Source organism: Oreochromis aureus, linkage group 1 (assembly GCF_013358895.1).
Source record: "Oreochromis aureus strain Israel breed Guangdong linkage group 1, ZZ_aureus, whole genome shotgun sequence".
In the NCBI taxonomy this organism is placed as follows: Eukaryota; Metazoa; Chordata; class Actinopteri; order Cichliformes; family Cichlidae; genus Oreochromis; species Oreochromis aureus.
This window is the reverse complement of record NC_052942.1, coordinates 11637561-11656848: the sequence shown is the minus strand read 5'-3', so window position 1 is coordinate 11656848 and position 19288 is coordinate 11637561. Positions and strand designations below refer to the sequence as shown.

The 19288-nt window shown below is 39.1% G+C and overlaps 1 protein-coding gene across 4 annotated transcripts in view; it reads left to right on the top strand.

Annotated features, from left to right (window-relative positions):
- tspan4a (tetraspanin 4a) overlaps window positions 1–19288 on the top strand; it is a 156458-nt gene that overhangs the window by 92876 nt on the left and 44294 nt on the right. For all 4 annotated transcript variants that reach the window (XM_031744520.2, XM_039606931.1, XM_039606968.1 and 1 more), the window contains one exon: window positions 6672–6863. In XM_031744520.2, the coding sequence (XP_031600380.1) occupies window positions 6672–6863 (192 nt within the window). The remainder of the gene's footprint in view (window positions 1–6671; window positions 6864–19288) is intronic.

Sequence of the window (19288 nt, the reverse complement as noted above, 5' to 3'; positions counted from 1 at the left end):
CTATCACCAGAACACTACTCATATGATCATGTAAATAGGCTCTTGTATTGACATTAGAGTCATGATCATCAGCAAAACACCAAATGATGGAATGGAAGAATGGTCTTTCATCCCTCTATTAGTGTACTGAGACCTTACTAAGGCACATTATGTTGATATTTTACAGACTTATACATGTCTGAGTTAACCACCCTGGTTATATGTGGGTTTGTTTGGAAAGAACAACCTAATCTGGTCGATTAGGGCACAATGATATTTGGAGCCTGGTCATTTTGACCTAGATACTATTTAGATTTTTTTAAAATTAAAATTGTTATTGAAGAACTACATTTTGTAGAGTAACAGCATTTTGCAAAAACACTTCAATACTAAAACTTGTTCATTTGTGAAAATCATAAAGTCTGCATGTTGGATGGTGGGTGTGGTGATGGAATAAGCCTCAAAATTTTTGTGTCCCATTTTGGAGTTTGGTGTTTAGCACTTTGTTTTGCTTTCACTTACTTTTTACTTTTTAATTTTACTTACTCTGTTGATTTGGCATAAAAAAACCCTATTTGGTCAGATTTAAAATGACTAGAAAAATGGATTTGATTAAGATTTGCCTCTTCACAGCATTAATGCTACAGACTGAAAAAGGACACCCCTGCTTTAAATGTGACACCAAAAGGTCCAAAATATGAAAACTTCAAAGTTGATGTCATCCAACTACTAAATGGCCTTAGTATTTTGGGGTTACTGATGTGCTGTTCTTAGTTTGACACCAAAGTGTACCTCATCTTTGCCCTAAAACACGATGACATCCAGTTTAATTATTCATTGGCAGCTGATAATGGCTATTGATTTCTTTAAACGTGCATGACAGGGGTATTTTAAAATTATGACTAGGTGAAGCATTATGGTATATTTTTTCTTGCTGCATTTGTCTTACTGCTTTTCACTTTCTTTTTTATTTATTGCTTTGTTTAGTGCCACTTTTTTGATAATGCTTTTTATCTGTCTTTGACAGATAAAAAGCATTGGCATGTCACTGGAGCAAAATACAAGGGCAATTTGTAAGCAACTGTTAAGAAACTGGGATGTGTTTTATTTAGTGTACTGTAGCTTTGTTTTAGCTAATTCATCTACAGATGTTCAAAGTCCAGGAAACAACAGGAACAAATGAATGCAGAAACAACGTTGTTGCAAATACAACAAATACAGCTGATTTACACAAGTGCAGTGCGTGGTGCAATTAGGCAATCAACATGCAGTCATGTTCACTGCTTTGATATACCAATAAATCACTGCATGTGGTTGCATGTAAGCTGTGTCAGAGTAAACAAGAAATCAATGCACACTCAGAAAATCAATATGATTTTAGTACATGATTTTAGTGCCATACATTTTAGTATTTGTTATTAAAGGACATGATTAAAAGATTCAAATTTTTCTTATATGTATACACAAGATTTGTCCTTTGTTTAGTGCCTCCCAGCCCATTGTTCCTTCAGTGGTGCTAGTTTCAGTCATTATGCAAATGTACTGTTTATAAAATTGGGGGAAACCTGCAGTCAGCTGAGACTGAAGAAGTCTTTTGGGTGAGTGACGAAACGTTTCTCTCACTGAAAACACTATCAGATGAACAGAATCCACTTTTGAGTCATATACTGTCGCCTTCACTGTCACCAGATCTCAAGCCAACTGACCATTTAGGGGAGATTTTGGGTCAACAGCTTGATCACTTTTGCATTTTGCATTTGAAAAGAAATCATGGATTTAACACAAATACTGCACCAATGCATGCATGAAAAACACAACTTCTTTACAACAAAGTTTCCAATGCCATGCATCTAATTTAGGAAACATTGACTAAACACTTAGAGTCCAAAGTCAATATCCAGTATCTGAGTTGCTTTAGTTTGCTTTTGTGAAAACCCCCCATCCTGGGTTGCACAGTCACATCACAATCCTCTAAAACACAATTGCAACAATGTTATTGAGATTATCTCATTTTTCCACTAGCAAGAATATGCGTCATCAGAATTATCTAGGATTTGACTCTGAGGCTTTTTCTAATGTTTTTCCAATAATGAATATTGTTACCTCAAACAGTGGCCATTTTCTTTTGGTAAATCGAGAAAATGGCAGTGTAGAAATCAGTCCTAACTCCAGCTTTTCCACTCCCACTTTTATAAATCAAATAATGTGATAAGATGACACAGACCAACAGTGTAAGACACATTTTGAACAGGCAACCTTTAAAGCTCACCACCAGGCTTTGGCTATGAGAGCAGATTTAGCAAGAAGGATTCTCGGTCAAACCGCATACATGATTCACACATCAAAGTGTTTCAGAAGAAATAATACATGAAGCATGTGAATTCAAACTGACATCCTTTGGCACAGTGGCCATGAAATCTCTCTCCTGGCTAATCCTTGCCCTTGAGACTTTACATGTTATTCATATATATAAGAGAATTTAGATAATGGCTTAAATCAAAGTGATATACTTAATTTAAAGTATTTGAACTCGTGATCTATTCTGTAGATAGAGCACTCAGAAGTGCAAGGAGATTGGATATTCATATGTGAGAAAAATCATTATAACGTGCACGTGTATTTTGAATTCAAAACTCAGGAGTCAAGTACATCCACAGCACATGTATATTTTATTAGAAGAAATTTTCAGACACTCTTTCATCGTGAGCTCAAAAAATCATTGTGGATCAGTGTGGATACATCTGTTCCACTGCACACAGGTTTTTTTTTTCATGTTTCAGATCTCATCAGGGCCGTTTAATTAATAGATGTTTATTGAAGAAAACTGTATGTTCTCACATTCAGATCTTTCACAGCCATGGACCTGATTCAGCTGCCAGATTCATAGGCTCTGCTACAAATACAGAGAGTAGCTGCTTGGGAGGGAGGCAGTCCAGATGGCTGCATCAATTCCAACATTGCAAATCGGTGTGACTGTAAAGATTTAAGCTGCTGTTTTGGGGGATGGGTGCTAATCAAGATGACTTCTGATCATAGCATACGTACAACTGCCTGTAAAAGCTGCTAGATGGAGGGAATTTTTGTCGAAGTTGTTACACAAACGAAAACATGTTTTGGAAACTGCTGTGATTAACCCTAGAACACTATCGCTATAAATAGTAACACAATCACTAGTGCCGGGTGATTTTTACCCGATATAATATAACCAATAAAAAGTAATCAAATATATCAAAATATGACAACACATGACAAATTAGAGTGGTCTTCTTTTACTTTCAACTGTGCCATGTCTAACAAAATAAAAAAAAAAACTCCTAAAACAAAATAATGACTCTGGAAAGCTGGTCTTTGGTCCACCCATTCCTGGGACATTTGAGACTTCCCTGGTGAAGGCACAGGCTCCTCGACACGCAAACAGCTGCAGGAGAGAGAAATCATGTAAATGTATTTGCTCGGGTGTAAATCACCCAGCGATAGTGTTCTAGGGTTAAAGACTATACTAAATATTTTACTCAGTATTTAGCTATATATGCTATTATTATTAGGTTGAACTGAGAGGTAAATAACATTTTCTGTCAACATGCTAATCAAGTGAAAATGCTTTTCTCGTCTTTCTCTCTATTAGTAAACTCTAAATGGAATATCTAATTTTAGACTGTATGTAAGATGTGACCTTTGCTTCTCATAAATGATGGTGGTTGTTCTCAGGTTTTCTATAACTATTCTATATTCTATAACTGTAGCCATTTATGAGAGTCATTCACCTTGTTGTGACAAATCATGCATAGTTTTGCCCATCAATCTCATATCCAAGTCCCTGAGTTAGTTAAACAGTCTCATTTAAACAGAAATGTTGTGGTTTAGAGTTGTTCACATTTCTGCACAAGTTACAGCAAGATGCAAGTCTGAATCTTCGAGTCTGCCATATTAATGTATAGATAGCAGCACAAGGTCAAATATGCACAAGAGATTTGAAGAAAATATCAACTGAGGAATCACTTCCTTAACCTTAGTTGTAGCACTTTCAGAAAGACATTTTCTGTAATGAAACGTATTCTCCATTGCAGTGTAATCCATTATTGTAATTTTATTGTTATTAAGAAATGATCAAACAAAAGAGGTTTTTCAGGAATTACTGGTGAATAAAGTTCTATGTCACAGTTCAGTTCAAGATTCAAAGTGTGATTAAAGAGTTGACAGTCTCATTTACATTTTGAGAGAAGCCAATTGAGTCTAATACAAAATTAAATGATGTGTTGAGGCTGTTATTTACAACATCTACATTAATTACCTACAATAATTATTTTATCTGAACTGAGCACTAAATCAGTATAAAAAATCAGAGAAATTAAATAGAATTTTTGAGTAAAGGCCGGTTGGATGATAACAAAAAAAACTATTTTTTGAGTTTTTCCAATTACAGTGTACAAGGCTAAGAGTTAAACTTCTGAATTAATAAAAAAAATTGTCCAGTTCTCTGGTTAATAAATACACTGGAGTGAAAAATTGCTGCCACTTCTTCTCTTTGACCTGTGGTTCAAGGATTCTTACAATTAGTATGATTTGATTAATTTTACAAGCATATTCACCCCCATTGTAACCAGGTAATTAAATAAGTAAGTACAATTTATTAATGTAGTGCTTTTCACAGACATAAAAGTCACAAAGCACAGAACAAGAATTAAAAAGCTACAACACTGTGTTGTAAGAAGAACAGTAAGTGATACAATACAGCAGCGAGGGCCTACACCAAGTGAAAGCACCACCCAGCATATCTATAACAACTGCCATCTGTAGTGCCAACACAGTGTATTAGCACATTTGTCAAACATGAGATTCTTTCTATCCCTGTTCTTACATGTTGGAGTACACTTACGCAAAAGATACCAGTAATTTGGCAAAGTATTCTCTTTTTTTTCTGAACTAAAATAAAGTGCATTCACATCCTCTAGCAGGGTTTTGTATCTGCCCTTAACATGTTCACCACCACCATCTATTATCAGCGTTCCCTTTTCTTCCTTTGCCCTTCTCCGTGCAGCCAATCATCATTAGAGAACACACTCTGGGGTGTAATAAAGGTCTGTTACAAGCAATAGTGACCCAACACCCCTTCATCTGTGAGCTGCTCAAACCTCCCAGCCTTGGTAGATAGTTGAAGAGAAACCTGCTTTCAGTAAATGGAGCTCCACTTGACTGTTTTTTTAATTTTAACTTTGCCCTACTTCTGGCTGAAGAGCTCATTAAATAAGATCTTGTGCTATAGCTGGAAATAGGAAGAAAAAAAAAAAGGAGGGGGAAGAAACAATAATCATGTATTTAGCCATGTAAGTCTTATTGCCTTTGGGAGTTCTGTCATGAGGCCGTAGAGAGTGTATATTATTTCCCTTTCTCCAATTTTAAAACACATCTAAAAACCTTTCTTTACCCAGTATCACTCTGTGTCTTTGAAGCAAACATGCTCTGGGTCTTAAGGACAAAAATTCAAAGGAGCCAAGTTGGCTTTGGACTGAAAATAGTGAAGATTTTGCAGCAGAGCAACTGAATTCTTCAAACGCTTGTCCCAACTGACTGCAGTTGGTCATGTGATGGAAATCGGCAGTGAGCTGCAGGTTCACTTTCGCTAGAAGACTTTGAGGCCCAGATGTCTTACAAAACCAAAAAGGTTCTCAATAAATATATCAAAGATTAACAGAACATGTTGCAATCACAGTGTGTCTCGCCCTAATATTGACCACGCCACGTACACCGGGGTGCATTTCATCATATCTCTGCTAACAGAAGTTCTCTAACATTTCTCTCCCACAGAGAAAACAACAACAACGAACAAAAAAACAGGAACAGAGAGTCTCCTTGTATGTTTACTTTGGACACGGCATCAGGAGGGGATGTATTTTCTGCCCCTAAGGTTGAAGTCTTCATCTTGAGTCAGAACACCACTGTCTAGCCACAAATATCCATCGCACGATGGTGAACTACTGTTTTATCAACTAGTATAGACACTATTGTGTAGTATGTACAGTTATACCCTGCTGCGTGTATATTTCTGGAGGAGCTAAATGTGGTCATTCATGAATTAACTTTTCAGCATGGGAATATAAATGATCTCAGTCTCTCACTCACAGCAGTGCTCATCACACTTAAGTTCACATGACTGTTGCCAGTCTTTTAGATTTAGCAACAACTTTTCATATCCCTTAAATTACTAAAAATAAATGCCTAAGATCAAATCTAGTTACTTTTCGGTCAAATGGCTGCCAGCACCGCCCCTTCGGTGTGAGGACTTGCTGTCACCCTGCAGGTGTGTCTCTCTCGGTGTCTTCCCTGCTCAGTGAGAAGCATCTGTGGATGAGCTGGATGTACACGTGCTGTGTGAGAAAAAAATAAATAAAAGGACGTATTGTCACTCCTAATTTTCTCTGTGAGTAATCATTTTACATGTGAGCATAGCTGAAATCACAGCACAGCCTTTAACTTGTATGTGGTGATTTTGTCAGACATTCCTCAGACTTGATCAGCTCCTCGCTATCTGGTTTTCCCTTGTTAATCTGTGCACACTCCAACCAGTTTTTAATTTATTCTTTTGAAAAAAAGTGGAAAATAACAACATATCTTTAAATACTTTAGACTTTATCATGCTTGACTGTACTGCTAGCACACTGATAGCTTTATATCTATTTGTGTTTCCACTGCAGTTGGGAGGATGTGGCATCCTGGGCGTCGGGGTCTGGCTCTCAGTGACCCAAGGGAACTTCGCCACCCTGTCATCATCCCTTCCCTCCCTGTCTGCAGCCAACCTGCTCATCGCAGTGGGGACGATCATCATGGTGATTGGCTGCCTCGGCTGTGTGGGAGCTGTCAAAGAGAGCCGTCCTCTTCTGCTGACAGTAAGTTATTATCCAGAATGTTTTTGGAGTCAGCCGCTGACTTTAAACACAAAGTTGTGATGATGTCATATTTTCAGATTATAGTTTTTACAGAGCAGCATAGCTCACGTTGTTTAGAATTTTTTAGTGTGCGTGTGCGTGTGTGTGTGTGTGCATGTGCGTGTGCATAACACAAGTACAGTTTTATGTGCTTCTGTTTGATCCGATTGCAAGAGGGCCTTTAGGGTTATTATCGTCATGACAACTATTATAAGGAAGTTTTCATAAAGCAACAGGTCTAAAAAATCATGCTGCATTTTTAGACAGCATGATTTTCAGTTTTGGGACACCTGTCTTTGATATGATGTTGTGGTTATTTGACAGGTAACCATTTCATAAAAATGCTTTTAGTGCTGTGAACCACTGTTGCCTAGTTTTGCTTTGGTGAGCAAACTATATTGTGCACATTCATTTTATATCTGAGGTAGGCAAAGAGCACTTGGAGCACAACAATCACAGTGTGCTTTGGGGTTTAAAGTCTTGTTTTTAAGGGGAATATCTCTGTAAATATCTAACAACAACTGTTAACAATAGTCATGACAGTGATGCTGTTTTAATGCTAACGTTAGCTTGACAGACTGGAAGGCTTCATAGCTACCATAGACTGCTTTACACAATAAAGGGTTTTTCTGGGTCTTTAGACCACAAAATAAAGCTTATGAAGTTCAATAAAGAAGATCTGCATTCACTCCGTCCAGGCTGTTGGTGTATTCTTTACTTCACTTCCGTTTTTCCACCCTGTCAAACTTAATTTTGTCGTCATCACTCTAGCCCAATCATTTTCTTGCCTGCCTTCTGCAAGCTAAACGGCTTACATGTGCTTTAAATCCCAAACTCTTCCGTTTTTCTGCATTTCAGACTCTGACTTCATGCAGTTGTGTCTTTGTCATATTGTTTGTTTTTAGTTGTGTCCTGATTCCTGTCTAATCACAGGAGCAGGAGCTGCATCAAATCAGCTCTACAATCAGTCCTGTTCTCTGCAAGTTCTTGCTGCCAGCAAAGACAATCCAGTTCCCAGTCATGTTTCTGTACAGCTATAATAATTAGCCTCGGTCTCATCGCTGGCCGTGCTAGCTTTCTCTTCTCTCTCCTGGCCTCTGATGGCCCTCAAGTCAAACGTAACTACATCAGTAACAACTAGTGAGGGGCCAGTCATCCTCTTGTCCCCAGACTCTGCCTTCTCTACAGAAGGTGTGTCAGCAGGATTGAGGAGATCCTTAGAGTATTCTTTCCACTGCTCAGCTATATCCTCAGTTGAAGTCAGTGGCAATCCTTCTACTTTTAATGTACACTGTGTGAGTATAGTATAGCTTTCCACTCCCGAATCAGCTGAATATTTACCAAAATCACTTGGTTTCATTGCCTCATTGAAGTCCTCCAGACCTGAGTTTTTGCTTCAGCTACCACCTGAGTCACATTGCACTTGGTCTGGCAGTATCTGTCAGCTACCTCCAGAGTCCCACAAGTTAGCCTACACCGATAAGAGTGCTTCTTCAGCTTTATGGTTTCACCATCTGGTTCCGGGATTACCACAACATGACAGGCACCGACTTGCAGCCACAGCTCTGTGCACCCTAAATATACATTTGACTATTCGATCTGTCCGACATCCCCAACATCCGCTCTTGCCAACTGATTCAACTCACATCTAAGTGGTGATGAGTTGACAGCTCAGCTCGTTTCCTCATCCAAGTGTCCGGGACATATGGCCAAAGACTTAAGGATACAATCACAAAATCAGTCACTGACCTGTGACCAAGGTTGTCCAGGTGTAACATTCACTTATGAACACCTTTATGCTTAAACATAGTATTTGTTATGGACAAGCTGTGATTAGCACACAAGTCCAATACCAGAACAGCACTCGGTTTCAGATCAAGCAGGCTGCTCCTCCCTGTCACGCCTTTCCAGGTTTCACTTTCATTGCCCATGTGAGCATTAAATTATCTCATTAGGACAATGGAGTCATGAGGTGGGGCATCCTACAGCAACCCACCCAGCAACTCCAAGAAGGCTGGGTGCTCTGAACAGTTATTTGGTGAATAAGTGCAGATAAATGTCAGGAACCACTCCCTAATCCAAAGGGCAGGTAAAAAAAAAACCTCTCGAAACCCTAACATACAGGTTATGAGTCAGGGGATAGAAGAATACCCATCCCTGCTGCTGGCTCTCACTAAGGGCCCATTTCCAGGACCCTAGTTCCAGAGCCTAATCTGTGTGTTGAGGTGAGCCCGACTATGTTTAGTTGATATTTCTCAACCTCACACGCCAACTTAGGCTCAACAGAGAGGTGACGTTCCATGTCCCAACAGCCTCAGCAGCCGGGGATCTGACCACCAGGCCGAGACACACTTGGAGCAAACATTCAGTATCTGTGGTCACTGGAGTCCCTGCTTCTTGAATGACATTGCTAACATGCTGCAGGTTGAATGTTCTGTCTATGGACACATCTGACAGTTTACATACAGAAAACTTTTTTAAACTCAGCAAAAATGAACAGAACCACATAATTTAACACTAATAAACAATTTAATAACTTGAATGAAATTTATACTGTTAATAAGGAGCTCCTGGTTTTCCCTGAACTTGCAAGGAAAGAAAAATCACAGCTTTAGCTTATGGGCCATATGGGGGCCTAGACTTATTGTCAGGGATCCTACTGACATACAGTATTTGTACCTTTTCAGTTTATTGCCTAGAAATACTTTTAGTAGCCTTGCTAATCCCAATAAAACGAGCTCTGTGAATATTGTTGGGGCACTGTTGTAATCGCAGAAAGAGTTACGCGTCATATATTAAAACAAGAAAACAATATCATTTATCATTTTGTCAGTGACAGGATACTATCCAAAGTGGAAGTTGAAATGATTTTTATTCCTTCAGTGGTTTCATGTGCTTCAAACTGTAATTGGCTTTTCATGTAGTAGTTATTTTAGAAAATTATATTAGTACTAGATGGCAGATTAGCCCACTCTCCTGCATTCAAATCGATAAAAACTAAAAACTCCCCGTGGCTATGTCAACAGTTTCAAAGCACACTTCAGATGTCCAAATATTAACTACAATTAAGGAGTGTTTCCACCAAACTTTCAGCCTTTTGATCAATATTATAATCTACCACCACTTATACAGATATATTTAAAGTTAAAAACATAATTCTTTTAAAAGCTGAGTGACATGATGCATTTTAACCAAGTGTGAGTTTACAGTTGGGGCTTCTGACACTTGATTTATCTGATTTTGCTTTAGAAGACAGCTACATTCAAATGTGCTATCATACCAATGAAATTATCAAATATCAGCCACTTTTATGATTTAAACAAACTTTAACTTGAACTACAATTCTGTGAACAGGTATCCCTCTAAGGTGTGAAACCCAGATGCTTGAAGGACTGATAAATATTGAAAAACAAAACAGACAAACACATCAGGCATTTCACAGATTTATGTGGAAGAATAATTCTATGTGGGTAAAAAATAGAATTAATCATTAGGAAAATTGCCCAGCAGGAGAAAGCAATTATGAGCTCTGTGGGAATGAGTCTTAGCGTCGATCATTAACATGATCCATGACATTTTCCCGACAGTGACCAGACCGACCCCTGCTCCGTGTCAATAAAATGAGGCTAGGCAAATTATAAGCCTTCATCAATGAGTGACAGAACAGCACGTTCTTCACGGAGATTAGAAAAGATTCATCTCTCTTCGAATTTTAGAGCTAATTAGCATATTGATCGCTGATGAGAGACCCAGAGCACTGCAGTGTTGCTGTGAGATACTTGAGGAATTACTTTTGCACTCTGTGCTGGAAAAAACATCATTGCCTTGTGCAAACATTTTTTAATTTGTATCACCAAACATCAGTTATAATTTCCAAAAAACACAAGGCTTTTATTGTTCCTTAATTCAGGCAAGAGTGATAGCTTTGTTGTTCTTATAAATGTAAAACCACATCCTGATATTTTTTTAATACATAACCAGTTTTTCCTAATGTGCCCTCCAGTGTTCATGTTTAACAATGCTTTGGATAAAGTTACTTCAATTAATTAGAGTAAATTTATTAAGGAAACTCAAAAAAACAGTCTGCAATGCTCTTAATTAAATCTTTTTTAATTCAGCTTTAAACTAATACTAATACGATTTTGTTAAAAAATATTTTTACTTGCACAGAAAGCATGAGGTTACTGTTTGAGATTTAGAATGAATTTGAACACTTGTGAAATATCAAGGTTTGCGCAGTGAGGTAAAGCTTAGGTTTAAAGTTTGGGTAGTAAGCTGATGAAATATCTAACCCTAGTTTAGATGCAGATGATGTGCAAACTCTGACTAAACTCGCCACTTCAGTGTGATTAGTGTAATGGTTGCCTCTCAATATAAAGAAAAGGTTACTGAGGATCTGTCATCACAGATATGTTGCCAAGCAACCAGGAAAGACCTCAGAAAGTCACTACACCAAGTCAAGAAAAACTATAGCTTCATGTCTAAAATCAGTTCTTATTCTCTAGATTGCTGTCCACTGCTATATCGGTATTCTGACAGTAAATATCGATCCATTTCTTTGCTACTGTATGGAAAGATTTCTGGTAGCAATCCCACAATGCAATCGTCCGCATTTTATTGATTACATGAGTTGCATTCATCCAAACTGGAGCAAGAATTCTTTAATGTTGTGTCAGCGTCATTATTTACATGTATTAGATAATTACACCAAACACGGTTAATAGGTACAGTGACCCAAATGAGCTAATATGAGGCCTAGGAGACTGTCAGCAGCCACCTGTGAGATAATGCATGAATTCAAGCTTTAGTATAATTTAGGCAGACACTCTCTAAGAAAATAACCTCCTTGTGGCGGGGCATGGTCGGTGGCGCGGCTGCAGTGAGGCGGACACACCTGAGTGGCATCAGCGATCACGTCGCACCTGCATTAAAGCCAGTGCTGGGTCCTGACTGATTGTCGTTGTTGGTGTGTGTTCGGCTGCGAGCTGGAAAGCTGCAGTCGACCGTGTAAAGTACGAAAACTGTGAATAAAGAAAGTGTATGCTGAAAAGCATGAACAAATGGTTGGGTCTGCTGTGGATTTGTTATGCTACTGTACAGTTTTTGTGAGCCGCGCTTTGTTAGGTACTTCTGTGCAAATGCTTGCTAATGCAAATATATCACAAGCCAATCACATGGCAGTAAGTCGTGATCAAGACGATCTGCTGGAGTTCAAATTCAGCATAAGAATGGGGCACAAATGTGATTTAGGTGACTTTGAACATGGCATAGTTGGTGGTGCCACACTGCTTCCACCAGATAGAAAGCCAGCAGTGACTTAGAAAACAACTCCCAGAAAAGCATTTCTAAACATGTTGAACCTTCAAATACATGGTGCCAATCCCGTTAGCTAAGTACATAAACTGAAAGTACAGTTCCCATGGACTCACCAAAACTGGACAGTACAAGACTGGAAACACATCACCTGGTCTGTTTAGTCTTAATTTCTGCTGTAACATTTGAATGGTGCAGTTCAGGCTGGTGCTGGTGGTGTAATAGTGTGACTCATATTGTCTTGGCGCATTTTGTGAACCTTGGTAACAATTGTGCATTGTGTATCCATCTTCTGATGGCCACTTCCAGCAGGATAATGTGCCATGTCACAAAGCTCAAATCATCTCAAACAGGTTTCTTGAACATGTCAATGAGTTCACTGTACTCAGATGGCCTCCACAGTCACCAGATCTCAGTCCAGCAGAACACCTTTGGATTGTGGTGGAATAATAGATCTCTATCATGGACATGCAGCCCAAACGTCTGGAGCAACTATGTGATGGTATCATCTCAATATGGACCACTATCTCAGAGAAAGGTTTTTTAGCACATTGTTGAATCTGTCACAAAGAATTACAAAACGTATGATGCCTTTTCTATGGCCTGCTTTAACAACGTGCTAACCTTATTTACAATCAATATTGTATGGATGTAATAATGATACTAAAGATACAGAGCGCTGTTGAGAGCCAAAGCAGGTCCAACCAGATACTAGTAAGGTATCACTAGTAAAGTGGCTGGTCAGTATAGCTATAAAGTCCACACTATTTTTTACAAGACTATAAACATGTTCATTCAATATTGGAACCAGCCTCAAGTGGCTATTCAAAAAATGGAGCTGTTGGATTGGCATCATTTTTCTGCCCAAGAGGTTGTTGTGAAATAACAAGAAATCTCCCTGCATGACCTAACATTGTGTTAACTTACTGTCTGTGGTGTCTGTGCTACATGTGCCACCACTTGCTGTTACGTCAAATAAAAATACTTCAGAGAAGTAAACACAATCCATTCGCCCTATTGTAAGCTGTTTTGATTTGGTGAAGAACTGCTAAGTAACACAGCAAAACAAACTAATTAAACTTGTTTGTCAAGTGAGATTGCTGTACAAGATTAGTACTTAGCATATGCAGACAGAAGCGTGGGACGAAGTTTGAACACTTACTGTTTTTCATGTTCCTCTGACTCTACTGACATAGTGCATGAATGGAGCATTGGCCTCTAGCTTATGAGCAAATAAAATAAGTTTTATAACATGTTAACTAATGACTTTTTTTAATAAATAAAAATGTCTTTAAATGTCTTAAATGTCTTAAATGGGAATATCACATTTCCATAACTCAGTTACAAACAGGAATTAAGATGAGCAGTAATTTATGATTAATTTTTCTGTGTAATTGTTGCATTTAAGTCACAAAAACATGTTACAGATAGACTAATGTACTTCTTGATAAGAAAGGTGTCTTTAGCTGGAGTTCCATGTGTACTCTGGTCATTAAAACAGATTTGCACACAAATCCAATACCCTGTCCATTTAATTTGAAAATATGAGCCGTTTGGGGACACTTTCATTTTCAACAAGGAAATGGGTAATTAAAGCCATGTTTCAAACCAGTCAGTTTCTAAAGTCAATATATTTTGAGTCAAAGGGCACTAAAGAAATGTGGCGGTTCTTCCGACAGATAATCAAGAAAGGTGAGATCACTGCGTGAAAGTGGAAGCAGGCTGTTTGCACTGAACAGCTTCACATGGTCTGAGGGATAGAAACTGTAAAAAATTTTTAGACCCACCACATGAAAACAACAAGGCTATCACCTCAAACGCTTCCCTCCATGTACGCTAAAGGCCTAAAGGGCTCAGATATTGATTTTGGAGGCTCTCATGGACTGTGTGGCTGACGTGACTGCTTCACCAGTCTTGCTGGTCTGTCAAGACACAAAGAGCTACTGACGCTTTTATACTGCAAGGAAATCACAGCATGCATTGATCGCCATGCCTAGACTTTGAGAACAGCTCATCCTAAGGCGCCACTCAGTGCTGCAGAGCCATATCAGCAGTGCTGCCCAAACAAGTCATGATGTAAATAACACGAGCATATATGCAAGGAACCCTCTGGAGTCCATTACATAAATTTTCATAATGCGTTCGATCCACTTTTAGTCTTTATAGACCAATAAAAGCTACTGTTCTTCAGCTATATTAGAGCTTACTTAAATGAAGAGAAAAATAAATCCCAGATCTCAAGTGAGTAATTGCAACACAGTTTACCGTGCTTTGAAATACTCTACTTATATACAACACTTTTTTTCTTAAAAAAAAAAAAAGACATCTATTCTTGTTATCCAGAGATGGTGTCCTGCAGTTTTTTGCTGCTCCCTGAAGGCATCAGCTAGATACAAGCCAGCTGTGGCTCATTAGCTCGCATGGAACGAAAAACTGTAATGGAAGCAAAACCTGCAGGACACCAGTCTGCCACAACTGGAATAAAACCTCTGAAAGGACCATTTGACTTTATCTTGCTTCTTATAGAGTAACATGAGGTACTTGTGCTTATCGATTATAAATGTCTCACTCCTCCATTTAAGCAGGAATTGCTGTAACTCCTAAGGGTGAATTTTATATGACATCCCACTTTGTGACCCCTTACAAAGGCATTGAATGCACAGGGCTGCTTATAAGATTTCACGTCTCTGTGTGTGTTAACAGTAGATCCTCTTCAACCAGCTACAGTGGTGCTCATGCACTGACTTATTTACTTAAGCAAAGAATCAGAGTAACTATCCGTAAGTTTAAAAATCAGCCTCATTTGACAACAAATTTGTAAGCTGTAATTGTTTTCCCTCCATAAAAGCCCAATTTTGCTTTCTTTTACTTTGATCTTCTATAAATCTTTTTTTCTGTACTTATGCGGCTGGAAGCCACTGCTGTAAACAGAATAACCTATTTCAGTTTGAATAATGACATTTCGGGGGAAACATATTGAGTCTGCTTCGGTAATGGGATCCAAGTCTTTGTTTCTAATAATTTATTACTGCGAGGCTACGAGTGCACAGACAGGACAAAACAACCCCACTTCAGTTTTAAGGTTTGGTGGTGATGTGTTGCTTCCACGTCATTTGCACATACATCATTACAAGTCTGAGCTTAAGCTACTACGGCACAATTAAAACATGAGGATCTAAAAATGTATCCCCACTGCCTGCTGCGTGTAACATTTGAGTGTTCTTAGACAACATCCTTGCAGAGCAAATTGGGAAAAAAAAGTTCCTATTTTACGTCTGAATTAAAACAACATTTTTACACAGAAAAAGACATGTTGCTATGAAAGTTAAGTACTGGGAAGTTGCCTCTGTCCTATTAAATGAATTGTACGTCATGAAGATAGCAACTGCTTGATACTTCTGCACTCGACTTAACTGGCATGCTGTTATTGCTTTTATTATTATTAGTATTTCTATGCAGTTCACAAATGGATTTTCATCACTTACAGTTAATTTCTTCAGCCCTTTGATAATAGTAACCCACTGAAAGCAGCAGCTTGAAATTCCTCAAGCTTATTTAATAGCTTTCTTGTATTATATTAGAAAAGCAGAAAGCAGTATTCTGTGGTGGAACGATTCCACTGAGTGTGGTTTTTGCCTGTGGTCTAAAGGAGAAGAGTTAAACTTCCTATTAAGAGCAGAGTGATGGAGAAATATGCAGAGAGCCACAGGGGATGAGTCTGTTTGTTTTGCGAGCGCTGGCGAGTGCCGGTTTCTCGTTCTTAACGATGTCCCCTTGCTTGGCTCTCTGTTGTAATTTCACAGACTGCGAGACACACCCAAGAACACGGAGAGCTACTGAAAGACTAAAGAGAAGATATAAATAGCATTTTTGCGTTTTTCTTCACTAAAGCATGCAGTGTTCCCAAAGCAGGGTTGTGACGCAGGACTTTCAAAAAATAAATAAAAAATTTTTAAAAACTTGTAAAAACTGAAAAGTGGCTCCAGCAGCAGCAGCAAGAGCTATAAACAAGTTGTGACCTCCAGGAATAAATAATCAAGCCGCAGCAGAAGTGCAGAAAACTGCAGTTCTTCCAGTGGCCCCCTTGGGATTGGCAAGTCAGTTTCCACACCTCCTCTGTTTAATATTCAGTAATACAGCAGAAATGGACATGTTTAAAATGGTATAATTATTTTTTACAACTCCCTCAATTAAATTGCATTATGGGTTTATAATTAGGGGGTGTGGCCACTAGGAGCACTAATACAATTATTTGACAAATAAGATACCTTGCTATGTGTGTGTACATTACAGACCAAGTAACCTGGTGAATGAAGAATTTTCCTCATATGCTACTTAGCATTCCAGCTTGCACTGCTACGGTTCACAGCCGAGTGTGAAGCGTTGGGAATGAGAATCAGCACCTCCAAATCTGAGGCCATGGTCCTCAGCTAGAAAACGGTGGAGTGCCCACTCCAGGTCAGGGACGAGTTCCTACCCCAAGTGGAGGAATTTAAGTAACTCGAGGTCTTGTTCACGAGTGATGGGAAAAAGGGAGCGGGAGATCGACAGACGGATTGGTGCTGCAGCTGCAATGATGTGGACGCTGTACCGGTCCATCATGGTGAAGAGAGAGCTGAGTGTAAAAGGGAAGCTCTCAATTTACCGGTCGATCTACGTCCCTACCCTCACCTATGGTCATGAGCTGTGGGTAGTGACTGAAAGAACGAGATTGCGGATACAAGTGGCAGAAATGTGCTTCCTCCGAAGGGTGGCTGGCCTCTCCCTTAGAGATAGGGTGAGAAGTTTAGCCATGCGGGAGGGGTTCAGAGTAGAGCCACTGCTCCTCTAGATCGAACGGAGCCAGTCGAGGTGGTTCAGGCATCTGACAAAGATGCCGCCCATAAGACAAGGATGCCTTATGGGCATTCCCACCAGGGAAGACCCAGGACACGCTGGAGAGATTATATCTTTTGCCCTGCCTGGGAACGCCTTGGTGTTCCCTCAGACAATCTGGAGGAGGTGGTTGGGAACAGGGAGGTCTGGGCTTCTCTGCTTAGGCTGTTGCCCCTGCGACCCAGCCCCGGATAAGCGGAAGAGGATGGATGGATGGATGGATGGATGGATGGATGGATGGATGCTACTAAGCACCAGTACCTGTACACAGACTTTGATAACTAAGCCTGCTGTGGGAGTGAAAACTGGGGTCCAGGATCCAAAATAATGCTTCGTGTATTTCAGATAGGTGTGATCCTGTTCTTATTGGTTATTTTCCTTTAAGCACTGGGATGCCAAACTAACCAGAAGTTTGCATTAGACACACTCGTACATAAAAGAAAAAACAAGTCTTAAAATGACTGAATTCTGTTGCTACTGGGATAAACAAATGTTTTCTGTTCATAGCTCCCATTTGAACTCCGTCTGGCTTCTTGTGGCAAAGAATTGGTAAATGCAGTTATAACAGTGGGAAGAATGCCTTCGGCAAAATCAGTCTGCGCTGAAAGTTTTGACCATTGCACTGAATGTAAATTTGAATTTCTAGCCTACAGTTACTCAGTCTCTACTCACTTAACGCTCAATAGGGGAAAAATATTTCCTTCAAGGATCAATAACAGACCGAGAACTATCGCAAAAGTCAAAAAAGCAGAGAATCAGACTTGACCCTTGCTATTTTTGTAGTTTTGCTGAAGTGTGTTTTATTTATTTATTAGTGTATCTTAATTTTACACATAAACTGTCTGTTGATATTTTTTATTGCAAAACTGTAGTTCGTAAGAGAAAAAAAATCATATTATCCCAAAATATTGAATTTCTTGAATCCATATCGGAGAATGTTATTTTACTTCTTTAGTTAAAATAAGCTACTAAAAAAACATTAGTGTTTACTGGAATTTTACACAAGGCAGGGCATTATCGCTCAGACAATGAAGGCTGACAGAACAATAGAAATTGATTTCAGATGGTTATTTGAGAGCGCCTCTTGAAAAAGAGCACAAGTGAGTCAAACACACCGTGGGTTGTATGCTGCCATCAGTTTGATACCTAGTCGGTCTATTACCTTCCAGGGTTGCCACTGAGACTTTCATCCCTTCCACGCTTAGTGATTCATTCATGCAGGTGCTGCCAAAAGACCTTAGGGGCCCCGCTTGATGCCAGTCCTGTGAACTAGCAACACTCACATCCACTGTCAAGAAAACACCTGGAATACACAGAGGACACAGGAGCCATGATTCGTTTGAAAAACCCCCAAAAAACTTTACTTGTACTGTGTTTTAACCCTCTGTGATGCTCTTTCAGTGTTTCTGTCTGACTTTAAAAAAACACAGCCAAGAGTTAAAGTAATGCTGCACTGCAGTGCTTTGAGCTACATGCTAAGGTCAGTATCCATGCTCCGTTCAGTGCATAATGATATTGTTAAAATGCTTACCTAAGGGTTGGTACGAAGCAGCGCTAACACTCCAAATGCCGGCTCTCAACTTGTTTCCCGAACCTCTCAAGTGTCCTATTTAAGAAAAGGAAAAGAACAAATCTTGCTTGCTGCTTGTCACAATTTACTTAAAAGCTTGTTTCTGTCCCTCATGGCTCAGTCAGCTCTCTTACATGAATCAAATAAAGCAAACAGATATCCATAAAAGAATCTCTTTAACTCCAAATCCTGCATGAAAATTATTTTTACACTTTCTTCAATGTCAAAACAAGATATAGTTGCCGGCACATCTGAGAGCATCACCAACACGAAAGCTGACAGCTCATTCAGCTCGTTTAAGGGTGTCAACAAATTTACGCAGACAATGTGGGGCTTAGATTTCAGGCCACAAAGTAACAAGAAAGTGACTTCATGTAAACAAAGTTCCAAGAAAATGTGAATTTGATTTAAGAATGAGGGAAAAAATCCATTAACATTAAATTGTTCCATAAATAAGATAAATAAGACTAAAATTGTTGCAGCTGAGGTCACTACAGCAGTCGCACATTCAGCCTCTCCTTAAAATGAGTTCCTTTAGAGGTGGTTGTGATACACTCTATTTCCAAAAGTATTAACTCGTCTGTCATCGCACGCATATGAACTTGACATGCTCAATCCATAGGGTTTA